The sequence below is a fragment of the Natator depressus genome, chromosome 1 (genome assembly GCF_965152275.1).
Source record: "Natator depressus isolate rNatDep1 chromosome 1, rNatDep2.hap1, whole genome shotgun sequence".
NCBI classification, from domain to species: domain Eukaryota; kingdom Metazoa; phylum Chordata; order Testudines; family Cheloniidae; genus Natator; species Natator depressus.
The window spans coordinates 75,196,674-75,224,298 of record NC_134234.1 but is presented as its reverse complement, the minus strand read 5'-3'; the positions used below and the strand labels follow the sequence as shown (position 1 = coordinate 75,224,298).

The following is a 27,625-nucleotide window of genomic DNA, read 5'->3' as shown; positions in this document are numbered from 1 at the left end:
GCTACAACAGTGCCACGAAAACACCTGTTCTCACTTTTAGGTGATATTGTGAAGAAGAAGCGGGCAGCATTATCTCCTGAAAATGTAAACAAACTTGTTTGTCTGAGTGATTGGCTGAACAAGAAATAGTATTGAGTGGACTTGTAGGCTCTTATTTTTTGTACATAATTCTACATTTGTAAGTTCAACTTTCATGATAAAAAAATTGCACTACAGTACTTGTAGTGGGGGAACTGTAAAATACTATTTCTTTTGTTTTTTACATTGCAAATATTTGTCATCAAAAATAAATATAAAGTGAGGAGTGTACGCTTTGTATTCTGTGTTATAATTAAAATCAATATATTTGCAAATGTAGAAAACATCCAAAATATTTATATAAATGGTATTCTGTTATTGTTTAACAGTGTGATTAATTGCACAATTAATTTTTTTAATCACACGATTAATCACGATTTTTTAAAATCACACAATCACAAATAATTTTTAATCTCTTGACACCGCTAATATAATATGGTACTTTAATAGGGACAATTGCACAAAGCTGAAAACAGTTATGAGCAAAATCAGTTGGGAGGAAGAATTTGATCAGAAAAGTGTGAATGATAATTGGGAATCATTTGAAAACACCTTACCTGATACCCAGAAATATACTGAGACTTTTAATGGTGTGTTTGCAATGGTACTAAGAAGGCTGACATTTTTGTATACCAAACTCAGAACCTTTTTGAAAACTATTTAATGTTAGGCAGTGTGACAGGATCATATTAATGCCTTTGACTCTTCGGGTCTATATATTCCATCTAAGTTAATACAACAACAGGGCTGCAGCTCGACGCAACCATATCCTGTCTCATACTCCACATCATGTGGGTTCTCTCCATTCATTATTTTTTGTATGCTTTCTCTTTTTCGAGGTTGGGTACAACAAAATTAAATAGGTAGTACATTATAAATTGATTCATTGAGTAATACGTTCAATAAAGTTCTGTCAGTTCTTATTTTATATCAAGAAGTATAATTGGTTTACGTTCATATATATTGTTAAACTTGGCACGGTGTGGCTCAGCAGGGGAAGTGCAGAGGTGACTGTGTCTGTGCTCTGTAACCTAGAATCGTCTGCAGGCCGCCCTGAATTATACTTGCTGCCAACCACTTCAAGGGGACGCCATGACATCCAAGAATCAGTGTGGAATAGGGATGATTTCCTAGTCTTGCCCTCTTTTACCTGGCAGTAACAGCAGGATATAGTAGTGGAATAGCTTTGGATACAGACCAGATTTAGAATCTGAAAATATAAAATCTTTGGTAAGTGTATATGGAAAAAACAGAAATAGTTACTATAACTATTTTATACATTTAAAGAGAAATTGCAACCAGAGACAAGTAAACATTCTTGATTTTTTAAAAATTATTTATAGCATCTGTTTTTCCTGCTTTAACATATAATTGTGAAATTACTTTATTGACTTCAGTGGGAATTTTGCCTGTGTTGGGTATGCATAGTTAGGCCCTGTGTATGGTGCTGCGGAACTGTCAATAATGTCACTGGAATATTCTTGTTACTGGATTCAACTTTTGCTTTGAAAAGGCTGTGTCATGGTTATCAATGATCAATAATCACCATATGTTATCTTTAGCATTTTCATTTTGGTAGAATATTTATACATTGTGATTGCTTTTTATTTATTGAGCATATCTTTGATATATTGGGCTAAATTCTGCCCTCAGTTACTCTGATACCATCCTGTTGATTTAGATGATTTGCATAGGTTTGGCTGAGCGGAAGAATTTGATGAAATTTATGTGAAAGACATCATTTTTAACACCACTAGATATGAAAAAAAACACAGTTTTAATTTGAAGTAGTAGCACAAAATGTTTGTAAAAGGAGAGGATTGTTTTTGTACCAATACTTCCATTTTGCTCAAGGAATGACTGGGAGCACATACTCACGTGAAAGATCAATAATTCTGATGGCAGATATTTTTACTTTTAGCAAAGGGCTTGTACTCAGATCTGAAACTCTTCAAGCTTTGGAATCCAAGGTTTTGCATCTTCATAGGCATTTTACATCTATTCCTAATCTCTAAGACCCGCTTTCTGAATTTTGGTATCACAAATAGCTTACCACAATGGGCTAAATTAAGTATAGCATCATTAACTATTTGTTAAAGTTCTGGCTCAGTGTTGGATATTTATTACCACACTAAGGGCCCAATCCTATTTCCAGTGAAGTCAGTTTTGTCTTCTGAAGTGGATCATAACAATTTTAAGATTTAAAGATCTGAACTAGACTAGGCATACTTATAACAAGTATAGAGATGTTCTATTTCTTAATTTCTCCTGTGAAAGCTCACTTTTCCATGTATTCTGTTGCAAAAAATTCTGAATAAATAGCAACTTATAAAGTTTTGTAAATAATAAGAATCCAGAGTGCAAAAACAGTAACAAAATAATGAAAGTTGATTTTTCAATAACCTAGGGACCGTATTCTACAATGAACATTAGCCTAAGTACGTTAAACTCTTTTTATTCTTTGACTTTTACAGATTTAATAATATTTTATTTTAGCTGAAAGAAATTACTGTATATACTTTTTCAGTGTCCCAGAAACAACAGTGGTTTTGCTAAACCACTGTTACATAATGAGTTGGTTCTTTAAACTGAAAAAAATATTTTGCTGTCTTGTGTTTCCAGTGATGATAGGAAAAGATGTATTGATTTCTCTCTATCACCCTCTAAAGGTCTTTGATTAAGACTAGACAATTGGTGGCATTTCAACACTGCCTTTCTTTTGTGTTTCACAGGTTGTCAGCAGTCGGCCATCCCCTGACACCTCAATGTGATATGGACTCCAGTAGCTCTGAGGAGTTCTATCAGGCAGTACACCATGCTGAACAAACCTTCAGAAAGATGGAAAGCTACTTGAAGCAACAGCAACTCTGTGATGTTATCCTGATTGCTGGGAACCGTAGGATACCTGCACATAGGTAGGGCATAAAAACGTGGTGTTGAAACAATTAAAATAAACATCCGGATTATCTATCAACCTGCACCTTGAAAAGTCACTTATGCATGTGAAAAGTGGATGCAAAACTACCATTCTGATTTGAGTGTTTTACATCCACATAAAACCAAGTTTGCTCAAGTGAGGACGTTCACAGAAGTCAATCCCTACAGATCAGTCCTACGGGTGTCTTTCCCCTAGTATGTAAAATTTATGCTTATGATTAGTTATGACAGATTTATAAATTTAAAAACAATTAGTTAAACCAAAATATGCACGTAAAGGAATATTTCTCAATACTGCCCTTCCCCTAAACTGTTAACCTGCATAGGCAGAAAATATGCATTAAAACTAAAAATGTTACTAACTCATTTTAATCATAATTATGCATGCAAATGTATATTGCCATTACAACTTGTAAAAAAATACCAAGCTAAATGCATTGCAAAGGGTCATCTTGGTATGAGGCAGCAGACCTACATGATGCTTTTCTTAGGTTATGGCTTTCATTTACACCTGAAACTACTCCCTCTTCATTGAGGACCTGATTTCAGAAATGACCTCTGGTTTTATGACAGTAAAATGGCTCTCAAAGTGGGGGAGGGGGGAATACTGGGCATGAGACCCCTCTGAAAAGCAGAGCCTAGTGCAGGGGTTCTCAAACTTCATTGCACTGCAACCCCCTTCTGACAACAAAAAAATACTATACAACCCCAGGAGGGGGGAACAAAAGCCTGAGCCCATCCAAGCCTCCCCGCCTTGGGTAGAGGGCCAAAGCTGAAGCCTGAGCCCCGCTGCCTAGGACTGAAGCCCAAGGGCTTCAACTTCAGCCCCAGGTGGTGGGGCTCAATCTTTTGCTTTGGCCATTGGCCCCCGCAAGTCTGATGCCAGCCCTGGTGATCCCATTAAAATGGGGCCATGACCCACTTTGGGATCTTGACCCACAGTTTGAGAGCCACTGCCCTAGTGTATTTCTGTATTCAGCCATTTATTCAGACTGTAATCAACCTGTGGTATTTGTGGGCCATTGCAAGGAATGCCTCATCACTTTAAACTGACATAGGCAGTGCCTAGAGGTCCAGGTTGTGTGGAGTGGCCATGCACTGGTGTCATTGTCTCCTTTGCAGTGTAAAAAAGCTGTGAATTATACTACTCATACTGAGAAAAATGCAAGAGCCATGCAAGGGATATGCGAGACTGGGAAAGTCAGAGCAATGATTGTCAATGTATTAAGGAAAAAAAATTCTTTCCATTTAGGTTTTTATTTTACCACCATAACCATATTATCTGAGTAAATGAGATGCTGAACAAATGCAAGGCACTAAGATGCAAGGTACCTATCTATGATGATACAGAAATATACTCTCCATTTAGGTCCCCATCAGGAATTGTGGAAGTGGCCCAGAACTCTCCATCCCCTGCTCAGTGCTCTTTCACCTTTCTATGCCCCTGCTTCAGTCTCCTCTTAAAATCTGGTTCCTGTTCTTCTAACCTTCAATATCTGCACAAGCCCATTTGCCAGTTGCAAGCAAACTCCTCAAAAATTTTATCTAGTGAAGTGACAATCCCACTGTCTCTCATTATCCTTCCTGTTAACTGGCTCAACTCCAGCATTCCCGCCACCACTTTATACGCCCACCAGACATCCTGAGTGGATGTGGGTATGGTAGTGTTTAGACATAGCTGGGTTGTCCAGACTCCTTTCGCATGTAGGTGCGAGTTCCACATAGAATCATAGAATCATAGAATATCAGGGTTGGAAGGGACCTCAGGAGGTCATCTAGTCCAACCCCCTGCTCAAAGCAGGACCAATCCCCAATTAAATCATCCCAGCCAGGGCTTTGTCAAGCCCTGTTTGGGGAGAGGAGGATCATAGATGAATCTTCACATCTCCTCTGTGTACTGGATTCAGTCCTTTGGGATGGGCTCATACATAGATCCTGACACAGAAGAATACTTAAGGACTGGTTATTATTTACACTAAGGCCCCACTAATTTACACCCACCTTAAAACCCCTTTTCACTATCATCAGTGTAAAAGGGTTTTAGAGCAAATGAGAATTAGGCCCTTAATCCTTTACGGCTATTACTTTTCTAAAAGTTAGTCGGTTTGTGCCTAACTGTCCACCTTTTACACATGGATAAGATGGGTGGGAAACAATCTCTTCTAGGACTTAACCCACATTATTAAATTGGATTAAACAACAAAAAAGTATATTAGGTACATGTACCGTATTTTCTCATTTTTTTGCCATGATATGAGTTGAATAGTTTAAGGTATATCTGTGATCCAAGTCACCCTGTATTCACATCCCACACACTACTGCAATAATTTTGTACAGAATATGCCTTGTGAGGTATCATTTGAAAACTGATAACACCCTGGTCAATAATATCATTGTAAAATATATGTAGCAATGCTGCATGAAAAAGTATGGCTGCTCACTAGTACTGTGTTTTAAAGTCTGTGTCCTAAAAGGTCTTTAAATCAGACATGTCAGAAGGAGTTGATAAACAGGTTTTCTCTAGACAAAGGAAGGAGGCGGATACCTCAGACCAGGAGTGGTCCCTTTTCAATATACCAGCATTTCTGAAACTGGGGGCCCGCAGCCCCTGCTGATCAACTCCTCCCCCATCCCTCCCTCTTCCCCCTCCCTCCCAGGGACTCCCTTAGCTGTTCCCTGGCCTGAAGAAGGCCCTGGGAGGGAGGGGGGGGAGTGGGGAACCTGGGATCACACCACTCCTGGAAGCGGCCAGCCCGTCCCTGTGGCCTGGGGTCTCCATGCGCTGCCCCTGGCCTGAACGTCGACTCCACAGCTGCCATGGGCCGGGAATTGTGGGCAATGGGAGCTGCAGGGGCAGTGCCTACAGGCAGGGGCAGCATTCGGAGATCCCCTGGCCCCCTGCCTAGGAGCCACTGCCAGAGGTATGTGCCAATCGTTTTCGGGAGCCACCTGACATAAGAGCTGCCCATAGGGGAAGGGGAAATGGCTGAGCGGGAGGTGTTTGGGGATCCCCAAAAATTTAAATCAAAACAGGGGCCCTCAGGTTGCTAAAGTTTGAGAACTACTGCAAGAGAGTATTCCTTTGTATCGGAGGTTGCATCAGGAAGAGATCATTTGCATAGTAGCAACTACCAGTGGAGGGGAGAATCCAGCATGGAGCCTTATCTTTCAGACTTCCTGGGTCCTTAACTCATCATGAACTAATGAACTATATTTGGGGTACCCTTCAGAAGAATACATTTCAAAAGTTTACAGAACTATAAAGAGAAGGGGAGCAAAACCCTAGATTATCCTTCATTTTAAGTAGACAAAGGAAGCAATTTGATTTTAGCGATGGGTCCTAGCAAGGCCAGCCAGTAAAAGGCTGCAAAGGAGACTGTGGGTGAGAGAAGAAAAACATCTTGAACAAAGACTGTCTTGCTAAATTAAGTTTTAGACTTTTAGATGAGTGTTTTCACTTTCACTTGCTGATAACCATGTCTGCCTTTATTTTATTTTACTTGGTATCACTTAATCCATATTATTTTTGTTAATAAACTTGTTTTGCTTTCATTATATATCATCTGTGCTGGATAAGTTCAGTAAAGTGTGTGCTTCTAGTATTGGAATATTGGAATATTATTGTAGTGTCTCTGTAGAGGCAGGAAACCTAATACATTTCTGTTAGGGTCCTGTGAGAGTGACTGGACCCTGCAGGGAGGGCACATTCAGGGCGGGATGGGTGCTAACGTCTGCCTTCAAGGAGTATCCAAGTTGGGCAAAACCAGGGTGAGGCTTGAGGGCTGCTGTAAGGCTGTTGGGTTTGGAGCTCTGAACCAACTGCACAGTCACAAAACAACTAGGGTTACAATGCAGGTGTTGACTGAACCCCTTACTGGCCTGGGTGAACCCCAAATGTCACAACATCCAGTGCATTTTCTTGCCAATTTTAAATGCCTCAATAGATGACAAAGAAGGCTTGACAGAGGAGTCTTGTCACTAGAAGGTCTTTAGTTAGTTCAGTGCCATCTTTCTACTTGTTTTTATTTTGAAGACAGATGTGCATATTTGTATTCATACTTGCCAGTGGTAAATTTGATTTCACATGTGTCATCCCAATTCTACAGCATATCTAAATCCCTTTGGAACTGGGAAAGTACTCTAATAAATATAAGATTGACCATGAAATAAAAACCAAAGCTTGTTTAGATTTACCAGGAAAGCTTCAGACAACCTTGTGTATCATTTCTGGCTTCTCAGTTGTGTGCAGTCAAAGGACTAAATCTGTTCCTCCTGAAATGAATGGCAAAAACCACTGTTAAATTAAATGGGAACAGGTTCAGGCCTTCAGAAATATTTGAAACCCTTGTTTTGTTGTACAGGATAACAGTTCAGTGTTTTACAGATTCAGACAACTGCAAACCTCACTTTCTTATAGGTTCACTATACACATTGCCTGACAATACAGTCAACATAGCTGTGCATGCACACACACTCAGGCACACACATTACCTTAGCATACAAACTAAAACCAGCCAAACCACTAGTGATTTGTATGTTAAAATTCTTTTAATACTGGTTCATATGTAAGGTTAGCCGGCTCATTTGTGTATATATGCCTCTAAGAAACAGGCTTGCAGATCATGTTATGTGCTCAGTAACTGCAGAGCTTATAAAGTCTCCAAGCCTGTAGAGTTTATAAATTCCTAAATTGTGGTGTATACTTCCCTATACCAAATAAAATGACAAACACACTCCTCCCTAAAAAGTCAGTCTGAAATTGTGTTTTAATTATTTTGGATAATTTTATAACAGGTTACAAGTGGCGCCACATGCTGGATATGCTAAGTTGGAAATATACTTTGCAACAAGTTAAAGACATATTCAGAATTATTCTCTAATAAATATTAGGTAAAGCATCAGCGTCACTACCTGAATTCAGATGAAAATAGGTTCTCATAGGAATGCATTACTCCAAATGAAGTGAAGTAGATGTAAAGTAATTATCCTAGCATTGATTTGTTCTTGATCTTTCTGAATCCAACCAGTGGCCACTCTAGAGGATACTCTCTGAATGGTTTTGTGTTTTATTCCTGGTAACATATTTTTCCATCTTGATTATATACTATAGACTCTTTTTGGACATAACTATTCTCTTGGAGGGAAAGCTGTTCCTACTGTCCAGATTCTCCAATAATAGGCCCTCATGCTGTAAGTGGCTGTCATGTAAGTCTGCCGTAGACTGAGCGTGGCTTCAAGGGCTATTCTTTGGATACTGACTCTCCAAAGAGGAAAAATATGGAGTCAAAATACAAAATGTTCTCTGCTTGGAGACATAGTTGCCAGATCTCATTCTTGTTATAGCTGCTTTTCACTGCTCTGGTTTCTCAGGCAGCTTTAAATTTCTAACATGCACAAATGCTGTGCTGGATCTGGGCCTGAATATTTTATCTACACCTCCACTAAATGGTGAACATTTTGGCAGTATTTTCTATCCCACCAAAAGTACCTGATGGATTTCCTGATGGATCTGCAGGAGGAGGATGAGGCAGAGGAAGAGGAGTACCCTGGCACTACAGACTCTCCCTGGCAGACGCTGCTCAATATAATTGGCATAGTCATTGATGCTCCCTACGTAGACCACCACTTCTGGTGCAGGGCCATAAGCACATTGCAAACCCAGGAGAATCTCTGATAGTGTGCCTTCTGTGAGCCTCTCCCCTTTGGTCAGTGCTTCAGTTGCTGGGTGGTGGTGTCTGTAGATGGAGGAGGAAGAGCATGGCAAACGTCTCTCCCTTTTATCATGTTTCTTCTTCCCTCTTGGCTTTGCCTCCCCCCCTTCAGAGTCAGGTGAGCATTACCTCATCGCAGTCCCAAACTGATCAAAGGAAGGAGGGTGACTCACTCAAGAGTCCAACAGATCCTTTTGTTGCTGCCTAGGCCAGCATCCTTTGTTCCTGTGAGGTTGGGATGGGTTTGTCCCATACATGCCTTGATGAGGTGTGAACTGCCTCTCTGCTCTAGGAGTTTTTGCCTGGGCTTATTTTAAGCCATGAAGACACATTTTCATAACTATATAAAAGTCTATATAAAAAAAATATATACAATTTTAACCTATAACATCACTATAACAACAATGCTCAGTACATCATGAGCCTTCCAAAGACACCCAACATCACAAACTTTGCATTGGATACCACACAATCATTTTAAAAGGATGAACATGGGGGTACTGGGTGTTCCCCCGAGGTACATAGCATCACAGGGGTGGCTTCCATTTTCAGTAGAGTGCAATGCAGATTGTTGGCTTTGAGGGCTAAAGGATTTGCCCCAAGGAATTGTGGGATACTTTTGGATGACTCGTGGGACCCGAGTCAAGCAGAGCTGTGTCTACACTGCAAAGCAATAAGGCTTGGACCCTGGGCCCCAGTTTCATTCAAGCTCGGGACTCTCCAGCCCTGCAGGATTCTGGGACTCTTGGTCCAAGCCCTGGGTTAACGCAATTGTAATGTAGATGCAAGGGGCTTTGCCTTGAGCCTGGGCATGTAGACATGCCCTAAGATACTGGTAGTGTGTCAGGTGTACCACGACTAGGAGGCAAGCGCTGAATGCACTTCAGCCCCTAGACCTTGTAAGTGCTAGCTTTGGTTGGTCTGAGTAACCACTAAGGCTTGTGGCTTAAGTGATGTCTTACTAGTGCTAGTAAGAAAGGGAAAGGTTTCAGGTACCCTAGGTACAGTGGCTTAAGCAGTTATAACTGAGTGAGACAATAGTAGTTCTTATTTGGGCCCCCTGGTGGTGGTCAGGGACAGTCCAGTCAAGGGTTAGGGCTCGTCAGTCCTAGAGTCTGTGCTGCTCTCCCTAGTCCAAATTTCTATTTAAAGCAAATAGGAGCTTGAAGGTTTCCAGGCCAGGCTCAGTTAATGGTATATCTCACTGTGGCCCATCTGCACTGGCTCTCTGCCCAGTCTTCATGCCCCAAACAGACTTGCACCCAGCTGTAATGTCTGGCAGTCATACACAGCTCCAGATTACAGTTCTGCAGCTTCTGAACTACCTGCTGTGTACCCAGTTCCTGGGTGTTTCTCTCTGCATCCAGCTTCTCTGTTGCTCTTGGCTTCCAAATATCCACTGGTTCTCCAGAAGTGTCTAGTCATTTCCTGGGTCAGCGTCCTTCTGCTTGGTCAGGAGAAAGGGAAGGGAAGATAATCATAGTTTCCTGCTTAACAGGTTCATCACAATATTATTCAAAACCTTTGCAACTTAAGCAAAGCACCAGTTAGCTCCAAGGATAATGAAAAAATCCTGAACCAAATCCTGCAATGGTCTGATGGATCAAGAATAAAATAAAATAAAAAATAATTTTCCCCTTAAATAATCGAGAATGATTGATAAAACTCCAAGCACTTTAGTGCATGTTTCTGAATACCAAATGTGGAAGACAGCCAGTAAATAAGTCTCCTATAATCAATTCTGTTTAAAAGCTGCAAATAAGTTTAAGCAAAATCAATACTAGTGATAAACCTTTTGAATTTGCAATGGAAAGGTCATTAAAAGCTTTAATCATGACTGCTTCGATGCAGTGGCCAGCTCTAAATGCAGATTGAAAAGGGTAAGGCTAGTCATGGTTGTGAAGAAATGACCGAATTGGACTAAGAACAATGCACTCAAACTATACAAAAACATACACAATTAAGGAAATTGGATGAGAATAATTTACAATGAAGACAGGATTCACTAATCCACATTTAAATTCAAATAGGAAGGTCCTTGAAACCAAAAAAAGGAGGGATTACAGTAAAAGAAACAAACTCCTGTAATGCTCAGGGAAGAGGATCAGACCCTCAAGAGTAACTTTGACTTTCATAGTATTTGTGGTAAATATAATCTTCTTGATTAATGGAAATTAATTAAATTGAGGGAAAGTTAAGAACTTTTTTTAAGAAGGGGGTGGTTAGTCTTATGTCTCATACTGAATAAAGCTTCCTATTTACATAGCCTTTAATCTTCAAGTCTATCTGAAATTATTTTTCTTTAATCTAAACTTCTATTTACTTTCTATAGTATATCTACAAAACAATATACTTGTGAGCTTTCATATATTAAAGACGTATGTAACTCTTGCAGTGGGGGAAGCTGTGGTGATTGAGTGGTGGAGAAAGGATGGAAGGAAGAACTTGCTGAGTTGAGCTTAAAATGGGAATCTTTGCAGTAGGGCTTGTCAAAAAAAGAAAACTTTATAGTAGGGCTGGTCAGAAATTTTTAATCAATTGTTTTTTAGTGGAAAATTGGGTTTTCAATTAAATAAATGTTTTTCATGGAAAATATCTGCTTTCCACAGAAAAAATTGACTCAAAAAAAATCTGAAAACTGATATATTTTTTTCTTTCCAGACCAAAAGTTTGGGGTTTGCTATGACAAGTTGAAATTTCTCTCTCTCTCTCTCTCTCTGTCACACACACACACACCATTCTGACATGCCTTGTCATTTAATAAAACCACATGCTTATTATCTTTCTGATCACTTTATTTAAAGCTCTTTAGGGCAGACTCTGCCTTTTCCTTTGTATCTGTACAGTGCCCAGCACATTGTGGGTACTACTGTAAATAATAATGAACAAGACAGGGAGCCTCAAGAGAAAAAGATTGTAAAGAAGAGAAGAAAAGGATCTAGCATGGTGAGTGTTCATGAGAGAGAGAGAAAGAGGAATCCCAAATAATTTGTTAGTACAAGAAACTAAGCAGTAAAGAGAGGAAGGAGGGTTGAAGTATAAGGAGGGAAAGGAAACAGTTCAAGAGAGTATAGACAGGGGCAGAAAGGGGACAGAGAGCACAGGAGGGGCAGAACAAGTAAGAAAGCTTTGCCAGCAAGGAGAAACCAACCAGCCAGTCATTCATTCAGGGGAGACTATCTAGGAAGCATATCTGACCAACGAGTTTAAATAATCACAATCTCTGATCTTTGATTTGGATTTGTCATGCCTTCTGTAGAAGGGCAACAATACATGAATAATCTTTCCTGATAGCATTAATTTCCATATTTTCAAAGGGCACTCATCTCCAACCTCCAAATACGAACTTTCCATTTTGCGTTTGTGCCTCTTAGTGCATGAAAAATCTTGCATCTCTGTATACAAATGGCACTTCTATGTTAAAAATGGGTAGACATAGCAATGACTGCCTATCTAATTTATTACTGCATGATTACACATGCAAAAAATATGTCCTAAATTTTAAGACCTGTTCTGAAAAAGTTGGTTCAAAAGCTGTACTTTGATTTAGAATCCAAAGGATTTCAGTGGATGCTGCTTAATGCTCAACACTTTTGAAAATTACATCAATTACCTAGATACCTAAATGTGGACTTAGAAGCCTAACTCTAGCTACCCATTTTTGAAAATTTCAGCTAGAATGTTTATCGTACAACTTTTCTCAGGAAAATTGATATTCAGAAATTGTCTTAACAGGTGGCCAGAGTCTCTCAATATGCTTTGTATGTCTCTGGTCTAAGCTAACTTCAAATCACTTCTTCTTAATTATGATGAATGTAGCCATGGAATCTGTATTAATAGAAAGTGTAGGTAGTAAATATTGCTTTCTTTGGCCACCAAGTATGGGATTTCTGGGATTCTTTTCCATATTTAAGGTCAGGTGTGTGGCATAATAGTCTTAGACTACGCGGGTAGACTCACTTATTCATGTGAAAGAGAGAGGAGCTTCAATTAGTTCGTCTGGTTACTGTCATTGGTAGAAACCAAAAGAGCTCAACATTATCAAGTAGGAACATTAATTTATTATTCTAAACTTTTAAACTCAATTGTCTTCTGTCATTTGAATTAAGAAAGATGATCCACATTTTCAAAAGTAATCAGTCTTTCATAGCTGTGTAAGCAGCACTGCAGAAAGCAGAACTTTATAAACTAGCATAGAAAACTGATATATTCTGCTGGTTTATTGTCTGCATTTGGACCCTGTGACAAAGTGCTGGGCAACAGCGGCTGAGCCAGCATTCTTAGTCACTGCAGCTCCAATTAAACACTGCAGAACAGACCTTGTTAAGAAGAGCTTTGCCTAATTAGTGGATGGAGGAGAGCTGGAAGGCTAATTAAGCCATTAGGCAGAAGATTAAAAAAGGCCGGGACTGGGGGGGGGGCGGGTGGATAGAGGAGGAGAGAGGGATTGTTCTTCCCTGCTTGCCTCAGGAGGAGAAGGCTCCCCAAAACCGTAGGAGTAAGACTTTATAGTGTACAAGGATAGTGGGAGCCCATGCTGTAAATAAACTGCACCAGGTGTTTTAGCATAAAGCATAAAGGTCTCTGGGCCGTTTGTGGACTGGAGCAGAGGCAGGAGCGAGTGGACCCTGCCACAGAGCTCAGAATAGGAAATAGGAAAACACACACAAGCTTTTGGCAGGATAAAGGTGGCAGCCTTTTTTGGAGTAATGTTTTCTTGAAAATAAGTCATGTACAAGCTTTTCACTAAATAGTGATTTGTTATGAGGTCAATAGCAATAACATAAATCCTGAGGGAACTGAGGTTGTTATAAGATTAATTATGTGTGAACCTCAGCAGGCGTGGATGCTTATAATTTTTTTCTGAACATTTGGAGTTTTTTTTTCCACATCCCTTCTTTCTTTTTCTAGTCCACACCACACCCTTCTTCCTCCTTTCTTCTATCTATCTCAACAAGATTTTTTTCCAGTTGTCTGATGCTACCTTTCCATTTCACAATCCCCTCTTCCAATCTGGACCCTTTATCCAACATGCTGTCCACTGCAACTCATGTCAAGCCTTCTTTCATTTGATAAGATTGCATGTGATGAAATAAAACAAGATAACTTTAAATATATATTATACTTGTATCCATTTAAAGCATTCTACATACATTAGCTAAGAGTCACAATTTTCCTGTGAGTTACAGTTGCATTGGGCTGTATAGTTATATCCTCAAATACCACTAAAATTCAGCCTCATGTGGGAGGAACACATCAGCTGGTAGCAAGAATACAGCAACACTACACAATGTTTTAGGACACACAAAGTACAGAACAACACTTTATTCCTTTGAAACTACAGGAGAAATCTCTCTAGGTGGAGTGTAGTTACTAAGTGGGACTATAACTGTATTATTTAATACCCTCTTTTAAAAAAGCCAACAACCTCAACTATAATTTATGCTGATGGCTGAAATATCTACCTCTCCACTTCCAGATAAGTCTCCTTCTGTCCAAATTGAAATCTCTGCTGTGTTTTTGATTTCTTCTCAGTATGGCCAGAGCAGAGTTCTTTATGTTCCCCCAAGCCCTCATCCCTCCTTCCTTTCTGAGTCACCATGAACAACAATCAGTATCCTCATTGCTCAGGCCCATTACCAGGGCATCATTTTCTACCAAGTGCTCTCATTGGGCCCTCACATCTTCCGCATGCTTAGATCTTGCCTTTACTTCATGCACAACATCTCTGAGATCCAGCCTTTCCTCTTTATCCATACAATAAGAATTCTTCTCTGGGCCTTCATCACCTCATCTGTTGACAATGGCAACCTTTTCTTTTGTGGCCTTGACAAATGCTATTTTGTCTCACTTATCCACTCGACTCAACGCATTCAGCAGCAAATTGGACTGAAAATCAACCACAATAAGACTGATATCATAACCTGTAATATTTCCTCACCATCACCAGTATGGATAGAGGATTATGTTCTCAGCAATGTAGAAACATTCACATACTTGGGCAGCAACATCAGCCAGGACAGTGGAACAAGCCAGAACATCCAGAATAAAATCAGTAAAGCCAGGAACCCCTTCAGGAGCTTAAATACAGTCTGGAAATCACCAAAATACAAAACCAAAACCAAACTCAAGATTTATCAGAGCTGCGTACTTTCAACACTACTTTATAATACAGAATGCTGGGGAATGAGAAAGTATGACATGTCCAAACTGTCTTCATTCCATACAACCTACCTCAGAAAAATCCTCTGTATCTTTTGGCCCAGAACAATCTCAAACCAAGATCTATTGACACAGTGAAACCAAGAGGATCTGAGCACCATCATTGCCAGGCGGCGTTGGAGAGAGATCAGTCATGTGCTTTGGATGGAAACTGATTCCATTACCAGAGTAGCAATAAGATGGACACCTGAAGGCAAGTGAAAATGAGGCTGCCCGAAAACAACATGGTGAAGAGCTGTGGAAGCTGAGCTGAAAAACCTGGGGCACAGCTGGGGAACCATTGAAAGACTTGCCAGAAACAGACAGGAGTGGAGGAGCTTCGTCACTCCCCTAAATGCCAGAGGCATAATAGGAACATGATGAAGATGATCCACTCACTTGTTGTTTCAGCTGTGTCATCCTCTCTTTGTATGCTTCCACTGGCTCTCATTTCTCTATCACATCAAACGCCAAAGACTACTTTTCACTTTTAAGGCCCTTCAAGGCCTGTCTCCACCTTAACACATCAATATCATAAGTAATAATAGGTAACTCCCACCTCCACTCTGCCAATGATGCTAACCTTGGCTCCCCATTTATTATATTTTCTGATAGCACTTGCTCCCTTGCTGGCCTTTATATATAGGAAAATCTCCCCATAAACATCTGCAAAGCTACCTCATTGTCTTATTTCACATCCCTTCTTAAAACTCTCTCCTGGCATGATGCCTACAAAAAACAAAAACAAACAAAAAACTCAATTGTGACCACTGTGTACAATAGGTAAACGGTGTGCGGAGACCATAGCTTACCACACTTATCATAATTATTCATTTTATCTAGCTGTCTGGTTTTCGACCAGAAAGTCTGATCAAAAAGGGGAACTGACAGTAGTAATGACCAGACACCTAAAGTCCGGTTACTGTGGGAAAGGCACCAGGTTATCACCCCTACTCAGCCGGGGCTGCCTTCTACCTGCGTCAGGCCACTGCAAGCAAGCAAGCAGGCAAGTCTCCCCCAACCTGGTTGGGATGGCGGGGAGAGGGGAAGAGCAGTGAGCAATGGGGATAGGAGGAAAGAGGAACAAATGGGGAGCGGGGCCGCAGGGAAGAGACAAGGCAGGGGAGAGGTCTCAGGGGAAGAGGTGGGTCAGAGGCAGGGCCTCAGGGGGGAAGAGATGAGGTTGGGGCACATTCTGGCACCACTGCTAGAGTGTCTGTTTTTTAAGTATTACAAATTGGCAACCCTATTGTTACCTTATGTTATACTGTCTTTATTGTATTCACCTCTTGTCTTACATTTTAGATTTGAAGCCATTTTGGGCAGGGACTGTATTCTTTGCATTTGTACAGTGTCCAGCACATTTGGGCCATGATCCTTGTTTGGGCATTTAAGCACTATTACAATACAAACAATATATGATAGGTTCTAAATGAGCCCCAGAGGTCAGTACTTCAGTTTTTATCTCATCTGAAAGGCATGTACAGAAGCAGAATGCTAGGTTATTAGTGGACTCGGAAAAGTGTTATATATGGTACTAAATCACCTACCCTAGTTCCTACTATACCTGAATGTTCATGGGAGTTCTCCCATCCAAGTACTGACATAGTACAAACTCTTTTTAGCTTGTGGAATATAATGAAATTAAAGTAGAAGGGTGTTTGCTGGAGAGCAGGGAGAAAACCTTTTTTTCAACATCCAATCTACTTTCTTCTGGGCTCTGAGGGTAAGTCTGCACAAAACTTTGAACTGAGCAGGACCAAGCCTCCTAGCTTGGGTCAACAGACTTGGGTTAGCGGGGCTCATGTTAGTGCTGTAAAAACAGCTGTAATAGACACACTTTGAAGTTGTGTCTTGGGCAGAAACTTGGGCTCTGAAGCCAAGGGAGGAGGATGGACTTCACAGAAAGAGAAAGAGGCACCCCAGGCAGCCTCCCAAGATATTTTACTACCCTTCCTCAAAAGACTATTAGACCACTCATGGAATTTGTAAGATTAGCAGACAGCAACCACTCCAACAGTGACTTTCAGTGCTTTTAAATGAAGGCATGTCTATTGGGGACAGGAAGAGGTTATATTTCTGAACTTTTTAAACCAGGGTGAAATTAGGAAAAAAAGTTAGTGGTATTTTCCAAGACTACTCACTTAATAAACACCAGCCACACGAGACACTGTATGGTGGATTGTGCAGGTGTTCAAAATACGACCATGCATGCTTTCTGGGCTTAACTCACTCTCAGTAAATACACCCGTGTGCTCTCCTGGGTTCCTGGGGTTTGCCTTCCTTTCCCAAGACTCATATGCCCCACTGGGCTTCTTGAGTTTGGCTCCTCTTTGAGAGGGACGCTGATGCTCTTCTAGACTCTTAGGCTTGGCTTCTTAATGGGTTGGGGGGAGTGGTGATGTCTCCCAAGCCCACTCACTTGAAGTGCTGAAATGAGCTGGCACCCTAAGTAGCTTGTGCAGATCTTTATATTATGATCCTCCTTCTCCTTACTTACTGCTCTGACATTTCTGGCTTCTTTTAATCAGATTTAGGCTGAGATGTCTTTTATTTTATCAATACAAGTTCATCCGTCCATGATAGAATCCACCATGATGCAAGACAAAACAGTATTTCACGATCACTTTTATATCCTGAGAGCATTACTGTATGCAGCTGTATAAAGAAAAGTTTCACATTTTATTTTTGTAATGAATATCCTTCTTAGAAAATTCCACACTAGGAGATATACATGCTACATTCACTATTTGGCTTGTTTGCTTTTACTAAAGATTATAATAACTAAAGATTATAATACTAAATATAAATATAAATATACTATACTATACTATACTATACTATATATATACTATACTATAATATACTAAATATAATACTAAATACTAAAGATTATAATAACTTTTTTGATTTATTTTGTATATCTGTGCATATATTTTTTGATGTACACTTGTAGCAGTAAAATGCAAAAGCTGTGTTAAACAATTTATCTTTCTTGCCTTCCTGTGAATTTGTTTACTAGAATGTAATTCAGGGTAACTACCTAACATTTTGATTCATGTGCTATATTTCAGGACATGTGGATGACAACTGCCTGATTTAAATTGCGTGAGCGTTAGCAGTAAAAATAGCAGATGTTGGAGCAATCAAGCTAATTATTTAAAACAATGTACAACAAGATGTAAATAAAACAGGAATATTAAGAGTACTGCATGTGAGTGGATATTCACCATTTTATAATGGCATCAACATTGTAACTTGAGGTGTACAAAAAACTTCATTAAATGTCAGATTTTTTTCTGTTTGTAAATTGTTCATGAACTGATAATTTTCCTGATTGTTTTTAAACAAACAAGGGCAGTCACTGAATAATTCTTGATGGTTTACAGATGGCTGCAAAATCTTAAGAAGTTTTGGTTATTCAAATAAATCATGTAGCATAGCTTCCGCCCCCCCCGCCACACACATCCCTCCGATTGGAAGTTTTATGTAACTAATACCATTGTGAATTTCAAATCTTACAATGAAATATTAAATTCTGAATTTATTTTCAGTGAACAGTTGAACATTCATGTGTACAACGTTTGTTAGAATATAAATAGAAACCAAACTCCAAAGGTGAGCAAATACGATGAAAGCAAACTCATTTACAGTGTCAGGATTTGCTGAAAGTAAATGACTCACTCTTATTCATGTGTGTAGTCAAATTGAGTTCAGTCATTAAATGTAGCCCCTCATGGACATAAATGTTTACAGGATCAAGACCTTTTATATTACTTTGCTCCCTTCCGCAGCCCCACACACAAATCTTCAAGATGCAGTTAAGGCTGTGATATAGTAATTATTTCTGCCAAAAATCTTTTTAGAAATAATATTTTAAAATAAAATAAAATAAAATAAAACCCAATACAATGAGTTTGCTTTTTTGGTTTCTTCATTTTAGAAATTAATTACATGTACTATTCAAATATTCTGCATTTACAAAATATATTTAACTTTCATCGAGTATCAAGAAAAAAAGTTACATTAATAGTGTTGTGGGGATAGTTTGGACTCCACATGCATTCTAGAAACCAAGAACAGTTCTTTAATGTTTTAGGAGAAAAAATATTTAAATTCCAGTGTCGCAAAAAAGTCTTTAACTATATTGTGGGCGATTTTTGTCCCCAAAATGCATTCAGAAACAAAGAACATTTTTTTAAAATGTTAGGCAAAAACCAAACAAACATAACAAACCCCTGAAATTGAAAGAACCAGCAGGAGTCTCATTCAGTGTGAGCCTATATGCAGTTTTCACACATCAACATTGATGTGGAGCATACAAATTCACTGCATTCTTCACATTGCTTGTGGATCTTCTGGGCAGCAGACCTTGGGCAAATGTGGCAGTGTCCACTGCTGAGTTTGCTAGGTGCTCCTGTTGTGGCTGGTTTTCAATGGTAGTCAAGGGATGAGAATGCTGCTTTGATAAGCATGGTGCGATGATAAGTATCACATATTTTTCTCTTTATATGTGCATCTGCAAGTCATTCTCCTAGATTGATAAGGAACAAGCGCCTTCTTTGTCTTGGTTGAGTGTGCTGTCAAGCAGGATTGTTGTGAAACCAAGTGATGAAACTTGCAATGCCAGCAATATTAAACATGTTGAAGAAAAAGAACCGTTGGCCCCCTATTGATCTTGCACCTACAGGAGCACATTATTTCAAGATGATCTATGTTATCAGCACCACTTTTAGTGTCATTGTAGTGGAGAATTATGTAGGGTTTCTTTTTGGTCTCCTTTTAAAACCATGTCATGATGCCTCATCAATAGCATTATTACTGAGTTGCCCTTCTTTGGAACGCAGGAAACCAGGGTTGAGTGGTCCAGCAAACCCCAACACTGATGAAAATTTTCTGTGCTGTGATGCAGATGCATCTCACTGAGATGCATATCTGGCTTGCTTTGTCATATTGTTAGAACATAGGTGAAATTTTCATTGAGGAGATCTTCAGGAAGCTGAAATTGGTTAAGAAGTTATCCCCAACTGTTTGTTTCTGTCTTAGACCAGGGTTGAACACAAGCTCCTTGTTGTCTGAAGACAAGCTTGATGAACAAATCAATGGAAACATGGTCTTCCTTCTCAGAGCAGCTCTCAACATGATCCAGCACAAAGTCACGATCATCTAATACGTTGTCATCACACAGCAACTGGCTTTCAGAGTTACGAATCATTTTTATAAGATCAGAAGCAGAATAACGTGCCCTTTTGTTCACCATCTTGAATTATACAAAACAGAAAATCCCCCTAAGAGTCTTCTATGTTTTCAGTATTTGGAGCACAATTCCTAGACAGAAAATCCCCTCAGGAATGTTAGGCAAAGGAAGACAGGCATCCTCAACACAGAGTCAATTGGTGCTAACAAGGCTGGATTTGAAGGGACTAACATCCCTGGAGTACCTTCATCTTAGGGTGAGACTGTATTCTGCTGCCACTGTCACTGCTATTAGTAATTAACATATGCTATTAGAATACAAGATAGAGCCATTAAAAATATAGGGTAACAGTTCAACATGTCTGAGATACATTTGTCCTTTTTTGATATAGACAAATCTTTTTCATACCTTTTTTTTCTGAACTGTGTACATGTGTGTAGGTGACAATTCCCTAAAACAGCATAGTGGAGGGCCACTAGTTCATGAGCTATCACATCATATTTGCTTGTGGGGTACAGCATTACCCCACAAATGTGAATGAGGATTAGTTTATTTTTGAAACACCTTAATACTCAGAGCCAGCCTTTTAATGTTCAGCATAGTGTCAGGGTTAGGGGGAAACACAAGGTGACTTTTAGCCACCTTTTCAATTGCCTGATCTTGTGGCTGCCAGTTTGGTCCCAATGTGCAATGTAGAGCAGAATCAAAGCTGCTCAAAGTTGTGTCAGCTGCTTACAACCCCAAAGGATCCGTTTCAGCAGCTAAGGATCACTAATCAGTAGTGATGTCACAGCTATGTCTCCTACTTCTGGATATGTCTCATATACCAGGATCAAGGAGCAGGGCTACATTAGAGCTGTGCTAACTCAAAGCTGCCTGGGGACTTCTTGAACAAAGAAAGCCTGAGTGGGCTTGGTTAAGCTTTCCTTTTCATGTCTAAATAATACAGAGTAGTTGTAGCAGCACTGATAAGCTACCCCATAGAGTTATAGTAAGTGTTTCATATGAAGCTTTGCATAATGATAGTTTGAGAGTGAAAGCTTAATTCCAAAAGTTTTCTGACTTTGTGATGGATGAGCCTGCTATATAATCCAACAATAGTGATATGTTACAATGGTATTAACAGTGTGAGGACCTGGTGAGTAAGGTGAGATTACTGTATAATTATAGTTGATTATTAGAATTTCCTGTATGAATGTATTGATCTAACTTTATATGGGGTTCCTGGAAGAACAAACAGGAAAGCAACACAATAAATCTAGATAATCACATTTGAAAGACTGTTGGGCAACATAGCAGCATGAACTTACAAGGTCTGGCACGTGCGACTCTGCCTCAGGCCTGGACAGGCATGGCCTATGTCTCCAACTGGCATAGTATGGACCGGGTGATCAGGATTCCAGACAGTGTACTGTCATCCCTTACCTGGTGGCAAGATCCCACATCGGTGCTGGAGGGAGACCCCTTCGCGACCTCGGTCTAGTCAGTGACTCTCATCTCTGATGCTTCTGACCTCAGTTGGGGAGTCCACCTGGGTGATCTCAGTACTCAAGGCCAGTCACGATTGGTCCCTGCACATCAACATCAGGGAGATCCGGGTGGTTCACCTAGCCTACCAAACCTTTCGGACTCACATACAAGGCAGGGTGGTTCAGGTCCTAATGGACAACACCGCCACAGTCTTCTACATCAACAGACGGGGGGAGCCAGGTTGTCTTCCCTCTGTCAGGAAGCTCTCCAGCTCTGGGATTTCTGTCTGCAGCACAACATCCATCTTGTGGCCGCTCACCTCCCGAGGGCCAGGAACACCTGGGCAGACCGCCTCAGCAGGACATTCTCATCTCACCACGAGAGGTCCCTTCACCCGGAGGTGGTCAGTTCTATCTTCCATAGGTGGGGAACTCCCCAGGTGGACCTATTTGTGTCCAGGCAGAACAGAAAATGCCACGTCTTTTGCTCGTTCCAGGGCAGGGACAAGGGATCCCTGTCAGATGCCTTCCTGCTCCCGTGGTTGGGGGCTCTGATGTACACCTTCCCTCCAGTGCCATTGCTTCCCAGGGTCCTCATGAAGATCAAACTGGATAGGGTGAAGGTCATCCGCATAGCGCTGGCGTGGCTGCACCAGCACTGGTTCCGCACTCTGCTGGACCTCTCAGTGGCAACTCTGTTCTGGATGCCACTCAGGGTGGACCTTTTGTCTGTGAACCCCAGCAGTCTCCTGCACCCAAACCTGGCAGTGCTTCACCTGACAGCTTGGCTGCTGCATGGCTAAATGTGCAAGAATGGCAGTGCTCGTCCGAGGTCCATTGAGTCATGTTGGGCAGTAGAAAGCCCTCCACCAGGGCCACCTACCTGGCCAAATGGAAGCAATTCACCTGCTGGATGGTGAATAAGGGGGTCTGTCCCAAGCGAGCCCCATTGCAGCTCATTCTAGACTACCTCCTGCACCTCAAGCTTCAGGGCTTGTCACTGTCATCCATCAAAGTCCATCTAGCGGCCATTTTGGCCTTTCACCCACCTCTTGAAGGCAGGTGGGTTTTCTCTCAGGATATCATGGCCAGATTCCTTAAGGGTCTGGATCACCTCTACCCACACATCAGGGATCCTGTTCCTCTGTGGGACTTGAATCTGGTGCTGTCGTGGCTCACGGGTCCTCCCTTTGAAGCTTTGGCTTCCTGCTCTCTCTCCTTCTCGTCCCCTGGAAGGTGGTGTTCCTGGTTGTGGTGATGTTGGACTGCTGGGTATCTGAGATTCAGGTGTCACCTTGGCCTTATACGGTCTTCTACAAGGACAAGATCCAGCTAAGACTGCACCAGGCCTTCCTGCCTAAGGTAGTCTCTCAGTTTCATTCGAGCCATGACATTTACTTACTGGTTTTCTTTCCAAAGCCACATAAGTCAGAGGAGGAATGCAGGCTATATGCCCTGGACGTCAGGAGGGCTCTGGCCTTCTACATTGACAGGACTACCCATTTCATAAGTTGACACAATTATTTGTCGCTGTGGCCGACAGGATGAAAGGTCACCCTTTTTCTGCTCAGATAATTTCCTCCTGATCATTGTGTGCATTCGCTTTTGCTATGATCAAGCAAAGGTTCTCCCCCACCCTCACGCGATCATCACCACCCACTCTACCAGGGCGCAGGCCTCTTCAGCAGCCTTTTTGGCACAAGTGCCTATTCAGAACTTCCATAGAGCAGCCACCTGGTCATTCATCCATACCTTCATGTCCCACTATGTGCTTACCCAGCAGGCCAGGGGCAATGCTCTCTTTGGTAGAGTAGTACTGCAAGCTGCCAAGCAGTGAACTCCGAGCCCACCTCCCTAGATACTGCCTGTGAGTCACCTAGAATGGAATCAACACAAGCAAGCACTCAAAGAAGAAAAAAATGGTTACCTGCCTTTCGTATTTGTTGTTCTTCAAGATGAGTTGCTCATGTCCATTCCATTACCCACCCTCTTACCCCTCTGTCGGAGTTGCTGGCAAGAAGAAACCAAGAGGGTGTAGGGCCAGCTGCGCCTGATATACCGCCGCATGAGCACGACACTCCAGAGGGCACCACAGCTGGCCCTATGGCTACCGCTAAGGAAAAAGTCTCTGACAATTGTGCACGTGGGCATACACACACCTAGAATGGATTGGACATGAGCAACGCATCTTGAAGAACAACAGTTACGAAAGGAAGGTAACAGTTTGTTTATTTTTCATTTTTCTGTTGATTTCATCTGCAGTATTTGAATACACTTTGTATATTGACGGATTATTACTTTAAAAATATATCATTGTTGTGTTTTCTCTAAGATGTTTGTAGATTTTTTCCTGAAAGTGTGCATTTAGGGCTAAAAGAAAAGGAGTACTTTTGGCACCTTAGAGACTAACAAATTTATTCGAGCATAAGCTTTTGTGAGCTACAGCTCACTTCATTGGATGCATGCAGTGGAAAATGGGGAGATCTTATATACACAGAGAACATGAAACAATGGGTGTTAACATACACACTGTAACGAGAGTGATCAGGTAAGGTGAGCGGTTACCAGCAGGAGAGGAAAAAACAAACAAACAAACAAAAAACCTTTTGTAGTGATAGTCAAGGTGGGCCATTTCCAGCAGTTGACAAGACATGTGAGGAACTGACCACTATACTGACCGCTATACTTACCTACATGCCTCCAGTTTTCATCCAGATCACACCACATGATCCATTGTCTACAGCCAAGCTACGATACAACCAGATTTGCTCCAACCCCTCAGACAGAGACAAACACCTACAAGATCTCTATCAAGCATTCTTACAACTACAATACCCACCTGCTGAAGTGAAGAAACAGATTGACAGAGCCAGAAGTTACCTACTACAGGACAGGCCCAACAAAGAAAATAACAGAACGCCGCTAGCCATCACCTTCAGCCCCCAACTAAAACCTCTCCAGCGCATCATCAAGGATCTACAACCTATCCTGAAGGACGACCCCTCACTCTCACAGATCTTGGGAGACAGGCCAGTCCTTGCTTACAGACAGCTCCCCAACCTGAAGCAAATAGTCACCAGCAACCACACACCACACAACAAAAACACCAACCCAGGAACCTATCCTTGCAACAAAGCCCGTTGCCAACTGTTTTCCACATATCTATTCAGGGGACACCATCAGAGGGCCTAATCACATCAGCCACACTATCAGAGGCTCGTTCACCTGCACATCTACCAGTGTGATATATGCCATCATGTGCCAGCAATGCCCCTCTGCCATGTACGTTGGCCAAACCGAACAGTCTCTATGTAAAAGAATAAACGGACACAAATCAGACGTCAAGAATTATAACATTCAAAAACCAGTCGGAGAACACTTCAATCTCTCTGGTCACTCAGTTACAGACCTAAAAGTGGCAATTCTTCAACAAAAAAACTTCAAAAACAGACTGCAATGAGAGACTGCTGAATTGGAATTAATTTGCAAACTGGATACAATTAACTTAGGCTTGAGTAAAGACTGGTTGTGGATGTGCATTACACAAAGATGTAATGGATGTTTATTCCCCCCCCCCTACTTTTCCTCACACGTTCTTGTCAACTGCTGGAAATGGCCCACCTTGATTATCACTACAAAAGGTTTTTCTTCTCTCCTGCTGGTAATAGCTCACCTTACCTGATCACTCTTGTTACAGTGTATATGGTAACACCCATTGTTTCATGTTCTCTGTGTATATGGTAACACCCATTGTTTCATGGTCTCTGTGTATATAAAATCTCCCCACTGTATTTTCCACTGCATGCATCTGATGAAGTGAGCTGTAGCTCAAGAAAGCTTATACTCAAATAAATTTGTTAGTCTCTAAGGTGCCACAAGTACTCCTGTTCTTTTTGAGGATACAGACTAACACGGCTGCTACTCTGAAACATGTCATTTAGGGCTAGATTATGTATTTAGAAGTAGCCCTGAATACAGGCTGGCACATAGCTGCACTGCCACAAGAGTAGCCTAGGCTGAAACCCAGAGTTTAAGAATGGCCTTGTCCAGATTTTTACTCTGTCATGATGGCCCAGCTATGCTACCCAATATATTGGAAGGAACAACTGTGGCTCTCTCCACTCCTCACCCATCTCTGCCCACTCCCTAATATGGAGGGGAGGGAGAAGTACTGGAGACATAGCTCCTGCTTCCCATCCTGAATGTGTATCAGAGAATCAGGGAAGTTAAGTTAAGTGATGTGTTACTCTGCCTTACATCCCTATGTCAGCTGGATTATATTCTGGCTCTTACATTACTGAAGCTAAAATAAATTTCCATTACTAATTCCTGAGAATAGATAGACAGTCAAATATGGCTCTTGAGAAAGTTTTATGGTAATATGATGCAGGGTGAGCATACAGTCTGACATGAATAAAAGGCAGACATAATAAACAAAATTTACAAAGCCCTACAAGTACCATTCTAAAATTATAGTGCACCTAAAACTCCTAATCAGCACCCTATAAAGTGAAATGAGCAGGCCTCCCTCACAAAATCTAGAAGAAATTTAGGCCTGGGTCCAAAAAGGGACTTGAGCATTGCAATGCTGAGTGTCACAAATCCTATCTTTTCGGCAACCAGAAAATCACTGGAACAACAATGCGATCTACAAAACCTCAGTTACGTGTGTAGGCTCCCTCTACAATGAATAAGGAGAGAGACATTAGAATGTTATCCCCAAAAGACAGCATTCTAGGTAGTGTGGTTAGAGCACTCATCTGACAGGTGGCAGATCACTGCTCAAATCCCTTCTTATCAGGTGGAGGGGAGACGTGAAGTAGGAGTCTCCCACATCCGAGGTGAGTACCCTAACCTCCGGCTGACAGTAATGAAGGATCTCCTTCCCCCCTCCCCCCACCTTCCACCCACCGGATTATTTAGATGCCTGACTCCAGCAGAGGGTTCAGAGCTGAGAATCCCAAACATCCCCTGAGATAGGTGCTAGACCAGGGATTGGCAACCTTTGGCATGCAGCCCATCAGGGAAATCTGCTGGCGGGCCGGGGCAGTTTGTCTACCTGCAGCGTCCGCAGGTTCGGCCAATCACAGCTCCCACTGGCCGCAATTCACCGTTCCAGGCCAATGGGGGCTGCAGGAAGCAGCATGGGCCGAGGGATGTGCTGGCCGCCGCATCCCGCAGCCCCATTGGCCTGGAATGGAGAACCGCGGCCAGTGGAGGCTGCGATCGGCCGAACCTGCGGATGCTGCAGGTAAACAAACCATCCCAGCCCATGAGCAGATTTCCCTGATGGGCCGTGTGCCAAAAGTTGCCGATGCTTATGCTAGACTGAACTCCCTGAGAGGGTGATGCTTAACACACATGCCCCTCATTGGCATCTCCTGTTAGCTATCTTAGGTGGCTCCCTGCTCAGCATGCTGGCTTTTGTGAATCCCATTTTTAGGTGCCCGTTTACCTACACTCATTGTGTAGGAAGCCTGAGTGCCTAACTCAAGCTTTGTGCATCCCACTGAGTTTTGAATAGGCATTGCAACACCTAATTTCCTTTGTGAACCTAGTCCTCTCATCCTAACTTTTCTTCCCCACAAACTTCTTCTTGTAGATATTTATATGAAAAGTGGTGCTACAGGAAAATACAAAAATAAATATGGAAACCCATTTTAGACTTAATTAGCAAAAAGTAAATTGCCCAATTCTGCCACCCTGCTTGTCATGGTAACAGAACACAGCTCAAGAGATCAGATTCATAATTTTTTTAAGGTTGAAGGGATGATTAGATCATCTTGTCTGACCTCCTGCATAACACATAGGCAATAGAGATTTCACCCAGTTACCCCTGTATTGAGCCCAGTAACCTATGTTTTACTAAAAGCATCCTATCTTGAGTTGGAGACATCACAAGATGGAGAATCCACCACTTCTTTGGTAGCTTGTCTCAGTGGCTAGTCACCTCCACTGTCAAACATATGCTCCTTATATCTGATTGAATTTGTTGACCTTCAACTTCCAGTAAATGTTTCTTATTATACCTT

The 27,625-nt window shown here is 41.4% G+C and overlaps 1 protein-coding gene across 1 annotated transcript in view; it reads left to right on the top strand.

The window, feature by feature from the left end:
* The window catches only part of KLHL1 (kelch like family member 1), a 425,450-nt gene that overhangs the window by 118,951 nt on the left and 278,874 nt on the right, over positions 1-27,625 (top strand). The window contains exon 2 of the mRNA XM_074961818.1: positions 2,811-2,993. Coding sequence (XP_074817919.1) covers positions 2,811-2,993 — 183 coding nt within the window. The remainder of the gene's footprint in view (positions 1-2,810; positions 2,994-27,625) is intronic.